This window comes from Nycticebus coucang, chromosome 13 (genome assembly GCF_027406575.1).
Source record: "Nycticebus coucang isolate mNycCou1 chromosome 13, mNycCou1.pri, whole genome shotgun sequence".
NCBI lineage: Eukaryota > Metazoa > Chordata > Mammalia > Primates > Lorisidae > Nycticebus > Nycticebus coucang.
This window is the reverse complement of record NC_069792.1, coordinates 57029396-57048881: the sequence shown is the minus strand read 5'-3', so window position 1 is coordinate 57048881 and position 19486 is coordinate 57029396. Positions and strand designations below refer to the sequence as shown.

Here is a 19486-nt window from a genome sequence, read left to right as displayed (position 1 = left end):
TTCATTACTCATGTTCTAATTCTGCCAAGTATGAAGAAGTATAGGCCAGGCACGGTGGCTCACGCCTGTAATCCCAGCCCTTGGCAGGCCGAAGTGGGTGGACTGCCTGAGCTCACAGGCTCGAGACCACCCTGAGCCAGAGTGGGATTTCGTCTCTAAAAATAGCCGGTATATTACGGCGGGGCCTGTAGTCCCAAGCTACTTCAGAGGCTGAGACAAGAAAATTGCTTAAGCCCAGGAGTTTGAGGTTGCTGTGAGCTATGGAGGCCATAGCACTTTACCAAGGGTTACAAAGTGAGACTGTTTCAAAAAAATATATATAGCATTTTAGTGTCACATTAACCCAATAACATTTCTTCCCTGTTTTAAGCACATGTGAAGTCTTCAATATGTATACTATCCAACCTTAAACATGTTAGTTTTGAATTCAGTCTGTTAACATATAAACAGAAGGCATTTCCAAAGTTGACCATGGCAGACAGGTCTACCAGAGACAAATATCACACAATTCTTAAAATTGTTCATCTTTGTGACATCTACAGAATAAAGGATGATGTTCTTAAAATAGCAGAACTACTATAAATAAGATACAAGGACTCAAAAACTGTAACTGATAGAAACATACTAATACTTACCGATACATTATACCTAATGTAGATTCCCTCTGCTTTATTAAACTAACTCTGCCATCATTTCCTCGTTTGTGCTGACTAGACACACTGCAGATTTGAACAACCACTTCCCAAAGGTCTTTAGCAGTCCGTCTACTTTCTTTAGGGCCGGGAAGTTCTTTACATGTAGCTGCTAAAAGTTGTCCAAGCTGTAATATAAAAAACAAAATACACAAAAGATAATCTGTAATGTCACAGTTGACAGTTCTATTATTAGGGCGCACTGGAGGAAAGATGGGTGACGGCCCAAACATACCAAGCACAGTTAAGTTACGCTGTGCGTTCAGTACAACCTCTGAGGAATCTAGGCCTCACTGTTTACTGAGGGATCTGAATCTGTTTGACAAAGAAGATCCTCTGGTTCTATCATATAAACATCATCATTTCTGAACAATTATTGTCTACTATAAACCCATACTAGTAGTCTAACGAAAACAAAAATGAGACAATGCAAAGAAATATTAAGTGAAAAAAAAGGGGAAAAAAAGTTGTGGAATATACATAGTATGATACCACTTTCCCAAAAAAGAATAATAGAAGGCATATGCCATATGTTAAATGTGCCAGAGGTGAGATTAAAATAGTGCTTAGGTTTCACACACGCACAACACAAGCATTTTTAATCATTAAAAAAATATAATAAAAAAAACAAAAGAGTAAGGAAATTGAAGTTGTCAGAATAAAGAAACAAAATTTAAAGCAACTTTTTTTAAGAAACTGAGGATGGAGCTACTGCTAGTATAAAAAGGTAGAACAAGGGCGGCGCCTGTGGCTCAGTCAGTAAGGCGCCGGCCCCATATACCGAGGGTGGCAGGTTCAAACCCGGCCCCGGCCAAACTGCAACCAAAAAATAGCCGGGCGTTGTGGCGGGCGCCTGTAGTCCCAGCTACTTGGGAGGCTGAGGCAAGAGAATCGCTTAGGCCCAGGAGTTGGAGGTTGCTGTGAGCTGTGTGAGGCCATGGCACTCTACCGAGGGCCATAAAGTGAGACTCTGTCTCTACAAAAAAAAAAAAAAAAAAGGTAGAACAAAAATGAAGAGATTACAATAAGAATGATTTCAAGTCCATCAGGAAACCCCATTCTCAATTAAATGGTCCTAGAAAGTTTTCTCATAGGGTCTCACTACTTAAGAAGCCATCTTTAAGAAGGCAGGATTATGACAAAGATAAAAACTGATGTTTTCCCCCCACAAATTTTTGTTATGAAAAATTTCAAACAGAAAAAAAAATTAAAGGACTAGTTCAATAACTAGCTGACACACCGTGATTTTCTGTCATGTTTGGTCTCTATATCTGTCTACATATATAGTTCTGTCAAACTACATTAAGATAAATTATTGGGCTGGGCACTGTGGCTCATGCCTGTAATCCTTGCACTCTGGGAGGTGGAATCACAGGTTGAAGACCAGGCTGAGCCAGAGCAAGACCTTGTCTCTAAAAATACCTGTGTGTTGTGGCAGGCACCTATAATCCCACCTACTCAGGAGGCTGAGGCAAGTGAATTGTTTGAGCCCAAGAGTTTGAGATTGCTGTGAGCTATGACTCCAGGGCACTCTGCCGAGGGTGACAAAATCAGACTCTGTCTCCAAAAAATAAATAAATAAACGAATGAATAAATAAGTTACAGACATGACATTTCACCCTAGATACTTCAATACACAACTTTTCTTTCTTTTCTTTTTAGAGACAAGAATCTTACTCTGTTGCCCTGGGTAGAGTTCCATGGCGTCACAACTCGCAGCAACTTCAAATTCTTGGGCTCAAGCAATCTTCTTGCCTCAGCCTCCCAAGTAGGTGGGACTACAGGTGCCTGTAAATTTTGCCCAGTTAATTTTTCTTTCTTTTTTTCTTTTGAGACAGAGTCTCACTTTGTCACCCTCAGTAGAATACTGTGGCATCACAGCTCAGGGCAACCTCAAACTCTTGGGCACAAGTGATTCTCTTGCCTCGGCCTCCCAATTAGATGGGACTACAGGCGCCCACCACAACACTCGGCTATTTTTTTTTTTTTTTTTTTTTTGAGACAGAACCTCAAGCTGTCGCCCTGGGCAGAGTGCTGTGACATCACAGCTCACAGCAACCTCCAACACCTGGGCTCAAGAGAGACTCCTGTCTCAGCCTCCCAAGTAGCTGGGACTACAGGCACCTGCCACAACGCCTGGCTCTATTTTTTGGTTGTAGCCATCATTGTTGTTTGGCAGGCCCAGTCTAGATTCGAACCCACCAGCTCAGGTGTATGTGGCTGGCACCTTAGACACTTGAGCCACAGGCACCGAGCCAACACTTGGCTATTTTTAGAGACGGGGCCTTGCTCTAGCTTAGCCTGGTCTTGAACCTGTGAGTTCAAGCAATCTACTCACCTCAGCCTCCCAGAGTGCTAGGATTACAGGAGTGAGCCACTGTGCCCGGCCTTATTTTTTTTTTAATAGAGACAGGGTCTCTCTCTTGCTTAGGCTAGTCTGGAACTCCAGAGCTCAGGCAATCCACTTGCCCCAGCTCCCAAAGTTCTGGGATTATAAGCATGAACTACCTCACCTGGCCAATGCACATCTTTTTTTTTCCAGTATATATCTGGAAAAAAGGACAGAACATTCTTCAACATAACCACAACTCCATGATCACACCCAAGAAAGTTAACAATAGTTTGGTTGCAGAAAAACCTAGTAAGAATAACAAAAACCCTACCTACCCCATGTGAATGGACATTGAGGATCTGCGGTCTAGTAGGACACTGGGTGTCCACCTAACATTCTCTTCTCCAACAACTTATATTGCAATATATGCAGTTATCTGCTGTAGTATGATGCAGGGCTATTGTAGCTCCTTACCTCAAATTCATTTTGTTTCAGGAATCACATGCTTATCTGACAGTCACTAAATTTATTGAGTAAATTTAATTAAAAGGATTTTTAGAGGTCTTAGGCCCCAAATCAATTGAATTCCACAAACATTCGTGAACACCTACTATGTGTTAAGGCATCATGGAAAGTCAGAGAATACAAAAACAAACTACCCTTAAAAAGATCACCATCCTATAGGAAAGACAGGTAAACAAATAACTATACAGTATTAATACAAGAATATATCAATGGCAAAATTGTAGCAGGACCACCATCACGCTACAAAGGTGGCAAAAGGAGAAAGTGACTTACTCTTTTACCGAGAAAAGAATTTAGGAAAGCATCAAATCCTACCTAGCTAGCTAAAAAAACAAGCAGCATGTGCCAAAGCACAGGGACATGAGGGGGTACACCTGGAAGAGAAGGGTTTATGCCTCAGAAGGCCTTGTAGGCCATATTAAAAGCTGGGGTGTTTTATCCCACATTGTTACTACCATCACTTCCTATGCCCTTTCCACTCTGATCCAAGGACAGTTGTGTATTACTTCAAAAGGTATGTTTTAGTCACATAGTTAAGGTTTTTCCAACACTTTGTGATTATATATATAATTTGTATTCAAATAAATAAGAAAATACTTAACAGAATAGAAAATAAAACTGATGAAACTCACCTAATATTCCAGAGATCGTGTTATTGATATCCTTTCAGACTTTTCCCTATCCTTATGTATATTTAGTATCGAATCAGAAACTTGGAAACACAACCACTTACTCTAGACATCTATGATTCCTTTTTCCTTGACTTTAAAAAAGGAGAAAGGGGCCCATTACAGAAGGTGGCACACAAAATCCTAATCACCAGTGGACAGGATGAGATGTCTCAGGGACTACCCATTAGCCAGGTCACTACCCATCCTCCCTCCTCTGGGCCAGTTCAAGGGGACTGCGGGGAGCAGTGAGATAACCTCATCCAGAGTTAGGCAACCTGCAACACAATCTTCTGTGTCCTTATACAGTTTAAAGCCTCAATGATTCATTACACAAACATGTGCCCATCTCTTTTGGTGCACAGCTCAACAGAATTCACTGCTAGGGGAAACAAAGAGGGGAGCTACTATACAATCTTTAACACTGAGCAACAAGTTACAACTCTGTGTAAATGATAACCTTGGAACAAAATGGTTCCCTCCTCTGGGAGTTTATTAAAGGCATAATCAGATAAGCACCCTAAATATTAGGAACTTATCACACAAAGTTCACTAAAGAGATAAACCGATTCAATGCCTGAAATTCCAAAGAAAAGGATGATTCAAGTATGAGAATAATTTTTTGAAAAAATGTAAACACAAAAAGGAAGGGGAAAAAATAAATCAACAAATCTTTTTTTTTGGTCACACAAGAGTCTTACTTTGTTGCCCTTGGTAGAGTGTCATGGCATCATAGCTCACAGCACCCTCAAATTCTTGAGTTCAAGGATTCTCTTGTCTCGCTTTCCCAAGTAGGTTGGGACTACAGGCACCCACCACAATGCCCAGCTATTTTTAGAGATGAGGTCTCACTCTTGCTCAGGCTGGTCTTGAACTCCTGAGCTCAGACAATCAACCTGCCTCAGCTTCCCAGAGTGCTAGGACTACAGCATGAACCACCATAGCCAGTCTAAGAAATCAAATCTTCAAAGAGTTAAAATCGGGGGATGGGGGGTGGGGTGTTGTTTGTTCGAGACAAGAGTCTCACTATGTCGCCCCAGTAGAGGGCCGTGGCGTCACAGCTCACGGCAACCTTAAACTCTTAGGCTTAAGCGATTCTCTTGCCTCAGCCTTCCCCCAAGTAGCTGGGACTACAGGCACCCACCACAATGCGGGGCTAGTTTTTCTATTTTTAGTACAGTGTCTCCCTTTTGCTCAGGCTGGTCTCAAACTCCCAAGCTCAAGGGATCCTCACATCTCAGCCTCCCAGAGTGCTAGGATTACAGGCATAAGCTACCATGAATTCAGTTTTTAAAAGGGCATACATGAAACATAAAGAAAACAATAACTAAAGACAAATGTGAAAAAGTGGTATAATATACCAAGAGTTCTGATACCAATATACCAAAGAAGCATGGACTTAAAGGACTGTGTATTAAAGAAAAGTTGGGACAGATAAGGAAGAATTTAAAAATTAGAAATTTTGACTTGGCGCCCATAGTACAGTGGTTACAGCACCAGCCACATACACTAAGGCTGGCGGGTTTGAACCCAGCCTGGGCCAGCTAAACAACAATGACAACTACAACCAAAAAATAGCTGGGCATTGTGACGGGAGCCTGTAGTCCCAGCTACTTAGAGGCTGAGGCAAGAGAATAGCTTAAGCCTAAGAGTTTGAGATTGCTGTGAGCTGTGACACTACAGCACTCTACCGAGGAGGACATAATGAGACTCTGTCTCAAAAAAAAAAAAAATAGAAATTTTTTTGTTTGTTTGAAACAGAGTCTTACTCTGCTGCTCTGCTGCCCAGGCTAGAGTGCTATGTCATCAGCCTAGCTCACAGGAATTCAAACTCCTGGTTTCAAGCAATCCTCCTGCCTTGGCCTTCAGAGTAGCTGGGACTACAGACACCTGCCATGATGTCCAGCTAGTTTTTCTTTTTTAGTAGGGATGGGGTCTCTCTCTTACTCAGGCTGGTCTCAAACTCCTGAGCTCAAGCAATCTTCCCACCTTAGAGTACTAGAATTACAAACCAAAAAATGAGAAATTTGAAGGACCAAATATACCCCAAAGGGGGGAGAAATACTTGTGAAAATGTTCAATCATTAAATGTTTTATTTTGTTTTTTTAACTATAAGGCCAAAAAGGGGGAAAACCTCACTACTCAAGAAAAGATATAATCTTAGGAAAAACCTCTCATTTCTCTTTAGTTCTCATATTTTCTGCACTCAGAAGCATTTTAGGTTGCAAAAGATAGATGTAATTAAGAGAGATAAAATCAGGGCAGCGCCTGTAGCTCAGTGGGTAGGGTGCCAGCTACATAGGGTGCTGGTGGGTTTGAACCCCATCAGGGCCAGCTAACACAATGATAACTGCAACAACAACAACAACAAAAAACAGCCAGGCATTGTGGCAGGCACCTGTAGTCCCAGCTACTTGGGAAGCTGAGGCAAGAGAATCGCTTAAGCCCAAGAGTTTGCAGTTGCTGTGAGCTGGGATGCCACAGCACTCTACCCAGGGCGACAGCTTAAGACTGCCTCAAAAAAAAGAGAGAGATTAAATCAACAACTTGCTATCAATTTAGTGACTGTATTCTTTCATATGTGTATAATTACTAACAGCAAATATGCTATGAATTCATTAATGAACATGCTCTAAATTCAGACATAGCAAATTCAGAACAATAAATAGGTTCTTAAGAAGGGCAAAGTGTTCAAATGGAAAATAGGTAGAAAGTACATTCTTGGGAGGCGCCTCTGGCTCAGTGAGTAGGGCACCGGCCCCATATACCAAGAGCGGTGGGTTCGAACCCGCCCCGGCCAAACTGCAAAAAAAAAAAAAAAAAAAGAAAGAAGTACATTCTTGATGGTTCCCACCAGTACCAGAGTTTGATCGCAGCCAGCAAAGCAAGAAAAATTGACTACATTCACACTGCCTTGGAATTATAGCTAAGTGTTGTCTGCTAACTAATTTGTAACAACCTCCTCATGAATCCTATATAGCGAGTACAAATCACATGTGTGAATTATCAACAACTATACTTTAACTACAAACCAACAAGCATTTGTCTAACCTTACACTGTATCATACAAGTCAGATGAATGCCAAAATAATGAATATCCAAAGAAATGAGTATAATACCATTCTAATAATCCTTTTACTTAGATTAATTACCTTTACATATGGATTACTCTGAAGCAAAAGCGCAGGAACTTGCAGTGTAAGGTATTCATTTTCCTTCCAGTTTAACATAAAAGCGACACATTCCTCAGCTATAACTTGACGAAGAGGAATATCTAAAAAGCAAAGAACATAGTTGGAATTTCCATCTCAACCTTAAAATGGGAACAAAAAAAAATATTTGCCCAGATTTCACTGAATAAAAAAACCAATAGGTACAGATAAAAAATAGAAAAATACTAACATTTAACCCCTATTTCTGGAAAGTTTAATATTTCCCAACAATAAACTACATGTTCCCCATTATTAATCAACAAAATTATTTATCCTTTAGGGGCCCAATACTCTACTATATAACTCTGAGAATAGATACCTTTCTTCCAAAAATTTATAATTGAAATGAGCAGATAATAATCACACAAATAAAACAAGTACAAAATGGTGTAGTATATAAACTTTTACATTTACAGCAAAGAGATAGGTAAACCATATAAAACTGTAATAAATCTGAGATGATATATTTATCCTTTTTAATTTTTTTTTATTAAAAGGGAACTCGTAAAAGACAAGTCATTTACTTTTTCAACAAATGCACTATATCAGAAATTATTTTCATTTTATTTATCTTTTTGAGACAGTCTTCTCTGTCACCCTGGGTAGAGTGCCATGCCAACCTCAAATTCCTGGGCTCAAGTGATCCTCCCACCTCAGCCCCTCCAAATTCATGTCCACAATATGAGATCATACTAGATTAGGACTGACCCTAATCCAATGACTGGCATACTTAGAAGAGAAGAAACAGACACATGTCAAGGAGAACGCCAGGTAAAGACAGAGGCATAGACAAAAGCAAATTCAGTGCTGAATTTCTGAAATTTGTCTTTGTGAAATAGTCTTACCAGGAAGCCTCATTTCCAGATATCCTCGCACCCTACTAATAAGATCAGAAGGCGGTCTCTCTCCTGATTGCCCTGTTCCAGCTTCATGTGTATGAATATCCAAAAGCAACATCTCATTTAGCATGACTTGACGAAGTTTTGGTGAGAACTCTGTTACCAACTCCAAACAAGCAGCAAAGAGCTGTTTAGCATGGGAAAAATCCTATAAAAAGAAATAACAGCCTGGTCACCTTTCTGCAGTCAAAAATGTGCTTTTATGAGTACAGAGCAAAGAAGAGAAGGATTAAACAGATACCATCGCTATCTCAGAGAGCTTTTCTTTTCCATCTCTGTATTGTTGATATATTCCAATAAAAATTTCATCCCTTCATAATTTTAAAAATCCAATAATCAATATAAAATACTATATTATTAAATAAGTTTTGCAAATATTATAAAATAACAAAGACTTCTGTATTATAACATGTAAAATACCACAAGCAGGCTTCCCCACCTTTGACCTTCAACAGGTTTTGCATTCTACAATCTTTGCACACCACTGTATTAGCCTATGCAATTTGCTAATAAATCAAATATGCCACAATCAAGTCCTTTCTTACTCATCTCACTCTAACTTTTCCAAAGACGAGTCTTTAGTCATTTTCTTCCTCTGCATGCCTAATTCATTCCCACAGCTTGGCTTCTACCCATCACCACAAAGAAACAGCTCTTATAAACCAAAGGTCTTCTAATTGTCCAATCTACTACACACTTTTCCATTATTTTACTGGAGTTAGAGACTATAATTCAGTGCTAGGTACTGCCTTTTCCTTAATAATTCTTTCCCTTGCGGGTGGCGCCTGTGGCTCAGTGAGTAGGGCGCCAGCCCCAAATACCGAGGGTAGCAGATTCAAACCCGGCCTCAGCCAAACTGCAACCAAAAAATAGCCGGGCGTTGTGGCGGGCGCCTGTAGTCCCAGCTGCTCGGGAGGCTGAGGCAAGAGAATCACGTAAGCCCAAAAGCTGGAGGTTGCTGTGAGCCGTGTGACGAGCACTCTACCAAGGGCGGTAAAATGAGACTCTGTCTCTACAAAAAAAAAAAAATAATAATTCTTTCCCTTGACTAGTGTGTCTGCATTATTTTTCTGGTCCTCATACCCATTACACCACTCCTTCTCAGGCCCAGGGCTCCGTGCTCTGTAGATATTTTCCCTGGGCGATTCCTATTGACTCTAAAATCTATTAACTCCAAGCCAGACCACTCGCCAAGCTTCAGGCTCATGTTTCCAATCACAGCGTCAAATTAAACATTGTAAAAATGAATTCATAATCTCCCTTCAAAAATGTTTTTTGCACATTCGCTTGCTGGCACTGTCATCCATTCTCTGATGTCCAAACAAGAAACTTGAGCATTATACTCAATTCTTTTCTCCCCAGTACCTTCCACATCAAATCAGTTAACAATTATTTCTAGATTTTAACTCCTAAATATTTCTCTAACATGATCTCTTCTCTTTATCCCTTCTAACACTTATGCCACTTACCAATTATGTAACACTGGACAATTTAATATCTTTCAGTCTCTGATTTCTTACCTATAAAACTGATAGTACTTTCCACACAATTTTTTGTGAATAAATCAAAGAATAAATGTATATGAAATCGCAAAATAGGCTATGTGCCAAATAAATGTTATTTTAGATGTAGAAAGAGAAAACCTACTGACTACATTCCCCCATTAAAACTTTTCAGTGGCTAAAAATTATCCAGTAATGCCCTATCCAACATGGCAGCCAATAGCAACATGTGAATTGAGCATGTAAAATGCGACCAGTCCTGGCTCAGTGCCTGTAGCTCAGTGCGTAGGGCACCGGCCACATACACCAGGGCTGGCAGGTTAGAACCCAGCCCGGGCCTGCTAAACAACAATGACAATTACAAAAAAAAAAAAAAAAAAATAGCCAGGCACTGTGGTGGGCACCTATAGTCCCAGCTAGTTGGGAGCCTGAGACAAGAGAATTGCATAAGCCCAAAAGTTTGAGGTTGCTGTGAGCTGTGACACCAAGGCACTCTACCAAGGGTAACATAGTGAAACTCTATCTCAAAAAAAAAAAAAGAAAAGAAAAAGAAATGTGACCAGTCCAAATTGAGAGGTACTGTTAAATATAAAATATTTGCTAGATAGCCACACATTAAAGAACGCAAAATAGTTCAGTTTTTTTTTTTTGTGTGGTTTTTGGCCAGGGCTAGGTTTGAACCCACCACCTCCGGCATATGGGACTGGCGCCCTACTCCTTGAGCCACAGGCGCCACCCTAGTTCAGTTTTTTCTATTGATTATATGTTGAAGTGATAGTTTAGTTGCTGTGAGCTATGACTTTGGCACTTTACCCAGGATGACAAAGTGAGACTCTGTCTCAACAACAAAAAAAAAAGATTTCACTTATGTCTCAAATTTCCAAACAGACTATAAATTCCTTATGTAAAATACCATACCAAAATAAATAAGAGATTCTGTTTTTTAGTTTCAGCATACCGTCTTTACTAAGTTAATCCAAATAATAACTTTTTATATTCTCCAGATTTGTAAGAAGGTACAAAACAGTATCTGTATGTCCACAACCATGTTAGTATAATTACACAGATAAAGGAAAAGGCAACCCAAAACACCTTTTTAAATAAACTTTTAGGCCTATAACTGATTTTAAAATCAAGAAAAGGTAAGTTCTGATCACTACTAAAGCACATTCCTAACAAATATTTGATGCACACTTTCACTCACCTTCACAGTACTGCAGTGCAAACCTTTGGCCATGAGAATGTAAACCAAATCTCTTGTTAAACTATCTTTAATTCCCAGGATAACACTACTGTAGACAGAAGGCACTTCCCACTAAAAGAAATAAAAATACATAAAGTACATAAATACACATAGAGAAAGCCAAATCTAGGTAAAAATCTTTCAATAATCTTTTATCACATTTTAAAAAGTCATTCATAGATCATTTTTTTAAAGAGAAAGGAAAATTATACCTATAATAAAACTAATCGAAATGAAATGGTAACAATAAGCCAGTAATAAACAGATTGGGACTTTCTAAAGATACCTATAGGAAAAAGAAAACCCCAAAACTAGGAATTTTATAATGTACTAACTCATGTGATCCTCACAACAATACTACCAAGTAGGTACTATTATTCCTGCTTTGCAGAAAACTGAGGCACATAGTAGCTAGTAACTTGATCTAGACCAGGCATCCTCAAACTGCGGCCCGTGGGCCACATGAAGCTGTGTGAATTGTATTTGTTCCCGTTTTGTTTTTTACTTCAAAATAAGATATGTGCAGTGTGCATAGGAATTTGTTCATAGTTTTTTTTTTTTTAAACTATAGTCCAGCCCTCAAACGGTCTGAGGGACAGTGAATTGGCCACCTGTTTAAAAAGTTTGAGGATGGGCGGCACCTGTGGCTCAGTCGGTAAGGCGCCGGCCCCATATACCGAGGGTGACAGGTTCAAACCCAGCCCTGGCCAAACTGCAACCAAAAAATAGCTGGGCGTTGTGGCAGGCGCCTGTAGTCCCAGCTACTTGGGAGGCTAAGGCAAGAGAATCGCTTAAGCCCAGGAGTTGGAGGTTGCTGTGAGCTGTGTGAGGCCACGGCACTCTACCGAGGGCCATAAAGTGAGACTCTGTCTCTACAAAAAAAAAAAAAAAAAAAAAGTTTGAGGACGCCTGGTCTAGACTACACAGTTAGTGAGTATGGAGCTCGGATGCAAATTCAGGCAGGCAGTCCCAGAACCCCCTCTCATAACCATCATGCGATATACTTCCTCACCTTAAAAATTAACACTAACAAATAGCATCAATACCAAGGAAGTCCAACTCATGTTTAGAGCAATTTTTCATTCCTTTGCAGTTAGTATGTTTAAGTCGTATAAAATAATACATGAATTTCTGACTGCTTTACTACATCTTCGGTGGGGGAGGGGGAATTATGCAGTTAGTTAGAAACACTGCCACAGTGCGTTAATTACTCCTGTCTCTGTAGATTACTACCCTTGTATTTCTAAGCTACAATTCACTGAAACAGTGTTTTAAAGTTGTTTTTTCTTTTGTTTTTTGAGACACAGTCTCATTTTGTCACCCTTGGTAGAGTGCCATGGCATCATAGATTACAGAAATCTCAAAGTCTTGGGCTCAAATGATTCTCTTGCCTCAGCCTCCCAAGTAGCTGCAACTACAGGCACCAGCCACAATGCCCCGTTATGTTTTAGAGATGGGGTCTCGCTCTTGCTCAAGCTGGTCTCAAACCTGTAGGCTTAAGCAATCTACTCACCTTGGCCTCCAAGAGTGCTAGGATTACAGGTGTGAGCCACCACACACCCAGCCTAAAAGTTATTTTTATTTGCATTTTCCATGCAGGAAAACTTTTCAATAGATAAACTTAGAAACAGGTAAATACATTAAGCTAGGAGTTTTCAAGAGAACATTTAAAACCAAAAATGTTTTAAAGAAGTTTTTTTTTTTTTTTTTTTTAGAGACAGAGTCTCACTTTATCGCCCTGGGTAGAGTGCCGTGGCATCACAGCTCACAGCAACCTCCAACTCCTCAGCTTAGGCAATTCTCTTGCCTCAGCCTCCCGAGTAGCTGGGACTACAGGTGCCCACTACAACACTTGGCTATTTTTTGTTGCAGTTTGGCCAGGCCCAAGTTCGAACCCGCCACCCTCAGTATATACGGCTGGCACCCTACTCACTGAGCCACAGGCGCTGCCCTTATAAAGAAGTTTTAATGAACTGGTTCCATGCTGTAGGCTTCAGATTTCAAGCAGGTATTACACCAAAAAGCAAAAATACCCTAAACAGCACATAGCAAGTATTAGTTACAGACTGCATAAATACCTTATATATATATTTCCAGGTATATTTAAAATACATGTAGATATTTTGACAACAAATTAAATACAAACTCATTTTTAGATGTTACTGATTTAACAGTCTTTGTTTTTGACATTTTCTCTTTTCCCTGTCAATGGATGTTAAAAGTGTAATTATGGTTATGTGAAGGTTCAAAAATTGTTAAGTAAAAGGGGTCCTTAGTCTCGAAATGGTCAGAGAACAGCTTTTCTATTAAATGACATCAGAAAACAAGGGTAAGCCAGGCACAGTAGCACTCTCTTGTATTCCCAGCTATTGTGGAGGCTGAGGTAGGAGGATTACCTGAGTCCAGGAGTTTAAGACCAGCCTGAGCAACACAATGAGACCCCATCAAAAGAAAAAAATAAAAAGAAAAGGTAATTTTCTTACTTATTTTTCACACAGGGTTTCTTACCTTATTAGACACTGTCCAGAATTGGCGCTCAGAAGTCATGCCATGTAATTCAATTAAAATCTGTCGAATCCTCCAAGGATCCACTGATAATATAAGCTGATGTTCCAACTGGCCAATGTTGACACTTGCTGAGGCTAAGAAAGAAAAAAGAGATTTCTATTTCAATAATAATTTAAGTTAAAGATATACATAAACTTATAAAAATAAGGATGACAATTTAACTGGGAGAAATTATGTATGTTTGCATTATATCTATAAAGTAAAAGCAGTTATCAACTTGAGAACTGATGCATTCAACATTATGTAAATTACATATTAACTTCAATCCTCATGTAGAAAACCTAAGATATTTATATCATAGCTGTTTTTAATAAATGAATGCAGTTTAAAAATACAGTGAAAATGTAAACAAAAGTAAAAATCAATTAGTTCATGAAAAGAACTATGTGGGGCATATGGAAAGAATTAACAAATACATAGATTCCTATTTCTGAACACAATGTGTTAATAAAAGATGTATAAAATGTTAATTTAGAGTGATAAACATTAAGAACGTGTAGTTTGTAATAGGAGAGGAAAGGAGGAAGCATTCCCTTCCTAGAGAACCAAAAAATGGTCATTAAAGTCCCTAATGTTAACTATCAGACACAGTCTTCAATAATGCATTTCCAAAACGCATTCCAAAAACGCATTTTGTATTCGTTAGTATTATTCTTTTCCTTTACAACTGGACATCCAACAGTTTACATCTAGCGAGGACTATAGTAGCTAACATTATGCTTTTGTTGAACTAAATGAATTGTCTCATCTACATTAAGTTTTGAAGCTTATGTTTCTTATTAATGAACAGCATTGCACTTTCCACTTATATCTACAAATCAAGGCAAAAATGGAAGAAAAACATCAATAAGACAAAAATGGCAATGTTGCTGAATGTGTAGCCAGCACAGAGCAGCAGAGTTATAGGCTGAAGTGCATGAAAATCTATCTCTTTTTGGTCTTAGCATTGTTTACCACTCACGTCCCTAATTTTGTTTTTACTTCTAAGAATGTATTTGCAGTAATATTGCCTTGGTCTATCTGACCAGCTACCATCTTTTATGTATTTATGCCTAAATTTTCATTAACCATGGGCTTAGCTGTTCCAGCACCTATCTGCTTATACAGAAATCTGACTATGGAAGAAAGCTAAATTTCTATTAATTACCAATATACTATAAACTAAAACAAGAGGACATCTTCAAATATATTTCAATGTCAATTTAAATAAAGGGGTAAACATGAAAAAATGCTCATCATCCTTAATCATCGAAATGCAAATCAAAACCACTTTGAGATATCATCTAACTCCAGTTAAGATTAGCCCACATCATAAAATCCCAAAACTACAGATGTTGGCGTGGATGCGGAGAGAAGGGAACACTTCTACACTGCTGGTGGGAATGCAAGCTAATATGGCCTTTTTGGAAAGAAGTTTGGAGAACACTCAAAGAACTAAAAGTAGACCTACCATTTGAATCCTGCAATTCCTCTAGTAGGTATATATACCCAGATGATCACAAATCATTTTACAACAAAGACATCTGCATCAGAATGTTTACTGCAGCCCAATTCATAATAGCCAAGACATGGAAACAGCCCAAGTGCCCATCAATCCATGAATGGATTAACAAATTGTGGTATATGTACACTGCGGAATACTATGCAGCCATAGGAGACTTCACATCTTTTACGTTTACCTAGATGGAGCTGGAACATATTCTTCTTAGTAAAGTATCTCCAAATGGAAAAAAAAAGTATCCAATGTACTCAATACTACTATGAAATCAATATATAACCACCTATACACTCATACAAATGGCAAAACATAATTATAGTCCAGAAAGTAGAAGGAAAGAGGAGAGAGAAGGGAGGGGAGGGTATTTGGGGGAACCTCACCTAATGTGCATGATGCAATGGTACATTTCAAAATTATTAAGAAATGAATATAATTGTGATGAATGTGTTACTTAGTTCAATGTAAGCATTTCACATTGTATATCGAAGCAGTACCCTGAACCCCATCAATGTACAAAGTTATGATTTAATAAAAAAGAAATAGAGGGGCCAAATGTGCCAACATTTTAGCTGGCAGACTAGAGAACTAACCTGGGATATCATAAAATGAAGTTACAGGTTTAATGCAAAGGTTTACTCTAGGGGATCTCTTCCTCATCTGATCAACAAGTAGCTTTTGTTCTTCATCTTTCAACAATGTAATGAAAAGCTCATGTGAAGAAATCATGAAAACATACTGCAGATCTTCCAACCCCAGACACACATTCCTAGATCAGTGAGAAATATTATAAAACAAAAGTGTAAAATTTAGTTTGGGAAAAACAATCATATCAACCAATTTTTATTAATAAACTATTCATAAAGCCACCATTTCATAAACTGTATAACAATATTTTAAAATAGATTTTAAAATTTCCCTTTTGTCCTTATTTAAAATTGAGATGTCAAAGCCACAAGACACAAAAAAATTAATGACACAATCCTAAAGTCTCATGTGACTACACAAATTTGAACTTAACCTTAATTTGCTTTTAAATACAAGTTACAACCTGGTTATAAGACAAGAAAGACAAACAAAAAAAGATAAGTAATGATAGATACTTTTCTCAAAAGACTAAGTTCAAAGTTCAAAAAAATAAAAGAAAGGTACTTACTTTAGAAAAGCAGCCATGTGTCCCTTCAAACAATCTGAAGCCTTTTCTAAATTTATTGATCTTGAACACACCTAAGAATTTGAGTGATTTTCATTTGAATATAGGTATTTCAAAAAATAAACATTATTTGGCCTAATAGCCATTACTTACACATTATAAAAGTTATCTGTATAACAAAAACATTTGTACCCCATTAATATTTTTTTTAAATATGTATAAATTGTAATTGGAAAAGTTTAGACTTAAAGACAATTGAATTTTCCTATTTCAGCCATATACCAATCACGGATTTGGTTAAGTAATTTAAGAGATCACAGCAAGGAATAAAAAATTATAGAAAAGGACATGAAATATGACCATTTTAATAACTGCAAGCATTTATATTAATAAAGAATAACCTATTTAGCTCACTAAGATTTCTCTCAGAATTTACCAAGTATATTGCCAAATTATATGAAGTAGAAAATCTTATGAATCAATAGCTCCTGTCAGAAAAGAAGGTTGAAAAGAATGATTAATAATAGTTAATGAATATAGAACCAATGGTTAAGAAGGTAACCAAAGTTTAAAAAGTAAACAATGAAAACAAGGAATAATGAAAACTAGTTACAGAAATTTAAGTTATCTACAAATAATATTTTCATAGTATTATTCTAAATGTATTCATTAGATCATGTATTATTTATAAGAAGCCAATATAAAATATAATTAGCATAGAAGTCCCTAACCTCAAGAAATTCTCAAATATTCTCTGTTGACACCAAAAAACCACCTGTTCATAACATACTTGCCAAAAAGCAGAAAAGAATTAAGTCCATGGACCATGAATGGATACACAAAATGTAGTGTATCAATTCAATGAAGTATAATTCAGCCATAAAAAGAAATTAAGTATCAATACATGCTACAAGATGAATCAGTAAAATATTATGCTAAGTGAAGGAAGCCTGTTTACAAAGACTATCTACTGTATGATCGCATTTATACAAAATGTTCACAACAAACAAATGTATAGAAATGTTGCTTGGGGGTGAAGGAATTGAGAGAAATTGAGGAGTGGCTGCTAAACAATAAAAGATGTCCAAAGGGAAAAAAAAAAAAAGATTTCTTTGGGAGGTAAAGAAAAGAGGTGAACATTAATAATCCTTGCACTGTGGGAGGCCGAGATGGGTGGACTGCTTGAGCTCAGGAGTTCCAGATCACCCTGAGCAAGAGTGAGACCCTATCTCTAATAAGAATAGAAAAACTAGCCAGACGACATGGCAGGCACCTGCAGTTCCAGCTACTTGGGAGGCTGAAGCAAGAGGATAGCTTGAACCCAAGACTTTGAGGTTGCTGTGAGCTGTGATGGCACCACAACACTCTACCCAGGACAACACAGTGAGACTCTATAGCCAAAAAAAAAAGACTACAATAAACTTCATTCTAAATGGTAAAATAGGACTGGAAATGAGATCTCAGGAGGGTCACAATTAACATTTTCTCTAAACACTGGATTGGCGGTCATATCAGCATATTAAGACACGTAAAAAGAAGGACGGGCACAGTGGCTCACGCCTGTAAATCCCACCAGTCTGGGAGGCCAAGGTGGGTAGATCACCTGAGCTCAGGAGTTCAAGACCAGCCTGAGCAAGAGCAAGACCCCATCTCTAAAAATTAGCTGGGTGTTGTGGCAAGCTCCTATAGTCCCAGATACCTGGGAGGCTGAGGCAAGAAGATCTCTTGAACCCAAGAGTTTGAGGTTGCTGTGAGCTATGACACCACAGCACTCTGCCAAGGGCGACAAACTGAGACTCTGTCTCAAAAAAAAAAAAAAAAAGACAAAGCAAAATAAAAAACCAAAATGAAGTCAGGCATGGTAGCTCACACCTGTGGGAGGCTGAAGCAGGGGGACCACCTGAACCCAGGAGTTCGAGGTTGCTATAATCTAGGCTGATGTCATGGCACTCCAGCCTAGGCAACAGAGTAAAACTCCATCAAAAAATAAATAAATAAATAAAAAGAATTTACTGATAAATTAAAAGAATTTTTAAGAGCTTAGCAAAGGTATTAGACACAAAATTTTTAGGAAGTTTAATTATAGACCTCTATATCAATGCATAGACTATTTTCAAGTCCATATTAAAAAAAAAAACTTTAAAAAAAAACATTATTTAACACAGAAAAATTATAAACTCTGAAGGACATTAAAGTATGCCTGGGTAAATCAAGAGCCACACCAGATCACAGATTAGAACATTCAAATTGTAAAGATATAAATGCTTTCCAGGCAGGGCCTGTGGCTTAGTTGGGTAGAGCACCAGCCCCATATACCGAGGGTGGCAGGTTCGAACCTGGCCCCCGTCAAACTGCAACAAAAAATAGCGGGCACCTGTAGTCCCAGCCACTTGGAAGGCTGAGGCAAGAGAATCGCCTAAACCCAGGAGTTGGGAGGTTGCTGTGAGCAGTGTGACGCCACGGCACCCTACTGAGGGTGATAGAGTGAGACTCTGTCTCTAAAAATTCCAAACTGGCTTTTAAGTTTAATGTAATTCCAAACAAAAATACAACAGGTTTATTTGTGGAACTTGACAATTTGAGTTGAATGTTTACACATGAAAACACAAAAGACAAGAATAATCAACACAACTGTGAAAATACAGATAGGAGGACTTGCTCTCAATAACACCAAGACACAGACAGAGTGAGGTATAGACAGAAAAATGTTACAAATACCACATTCTAAATGGTAAAATAGTGCAAGTACTTGACATACAATAACAGTAGCCCTAGAGACTGATGGGGAAAAAAATATGAACTCTTCAATAAATGGTGTTGGAACAAATGGATAGTCATTTAGAAAAAATATGATATAAGGCCCTCTACTTTACATAACACATGAACATCAACTGTAGGTGGACTAACACTAAATGTGAAAGGAAGGCTATGCTACAAAACTTGTAAAACATATAGTAGAAGACTATCTTTATCACTTCAGGATAAGATAAATTTTTCAAAACAAGACACAGAAATCAATAACAAAGAAAAAAATGGTAAACTTGTTATTAAAATTAAGAGCTTTTGAAAACAACAGAAGAAAATTAAAGGAGAATTCAAATTCAGCAAAGATACTTGCAATATTCAAAATTACTAAAGGACAGAATATATTAAAAGCTCTTGGCTGGTGGCACCCATAGCTCAGTGGGTAGGGCAC

The 19486-nt window shown here is 38.2% G+C and overlaps 1 protein-coding gene across 1 annotated transcript in view; it reads right to left on the bottom strand.

Moving 5' to 3' along the window:
• INTS8 (integrator complex subunit 8) overlaps window positions 1-19486 on the bottom strand; it is a 54860-nt gene that overhangs the window by 13540 nt on the left and 21834 nt on the right. Inside the window, exons 11-17 of the mRNA XM_053558983.1 lie at window positions 16294-16364; window positions 15731-15906; window positions 13583-13716; window positions 11036-11146; window positions 8276-8477; window positions 7371-7492; window positions 636-820 (exon numbers count right to left, since the gene is read on the bottom strand). Coding sequence (XP_053414958.1) covers window positions 636-820; window positions 7371-7492; window positions 8276-8477; window positions 11036-11146; window positions 13583-13716; window positions 15731-15906; window positions 16294-16364 — 1001 coding nt within the window. The remainder of the gene's footprint in view (window positions 1-635; window positions 821-7370; window positions 7493-8275; window positions 8478-11035; window positions 11147-13582; window positions 13717-15730; window positions 15907-16293; window positions 16365-19486) is intronic.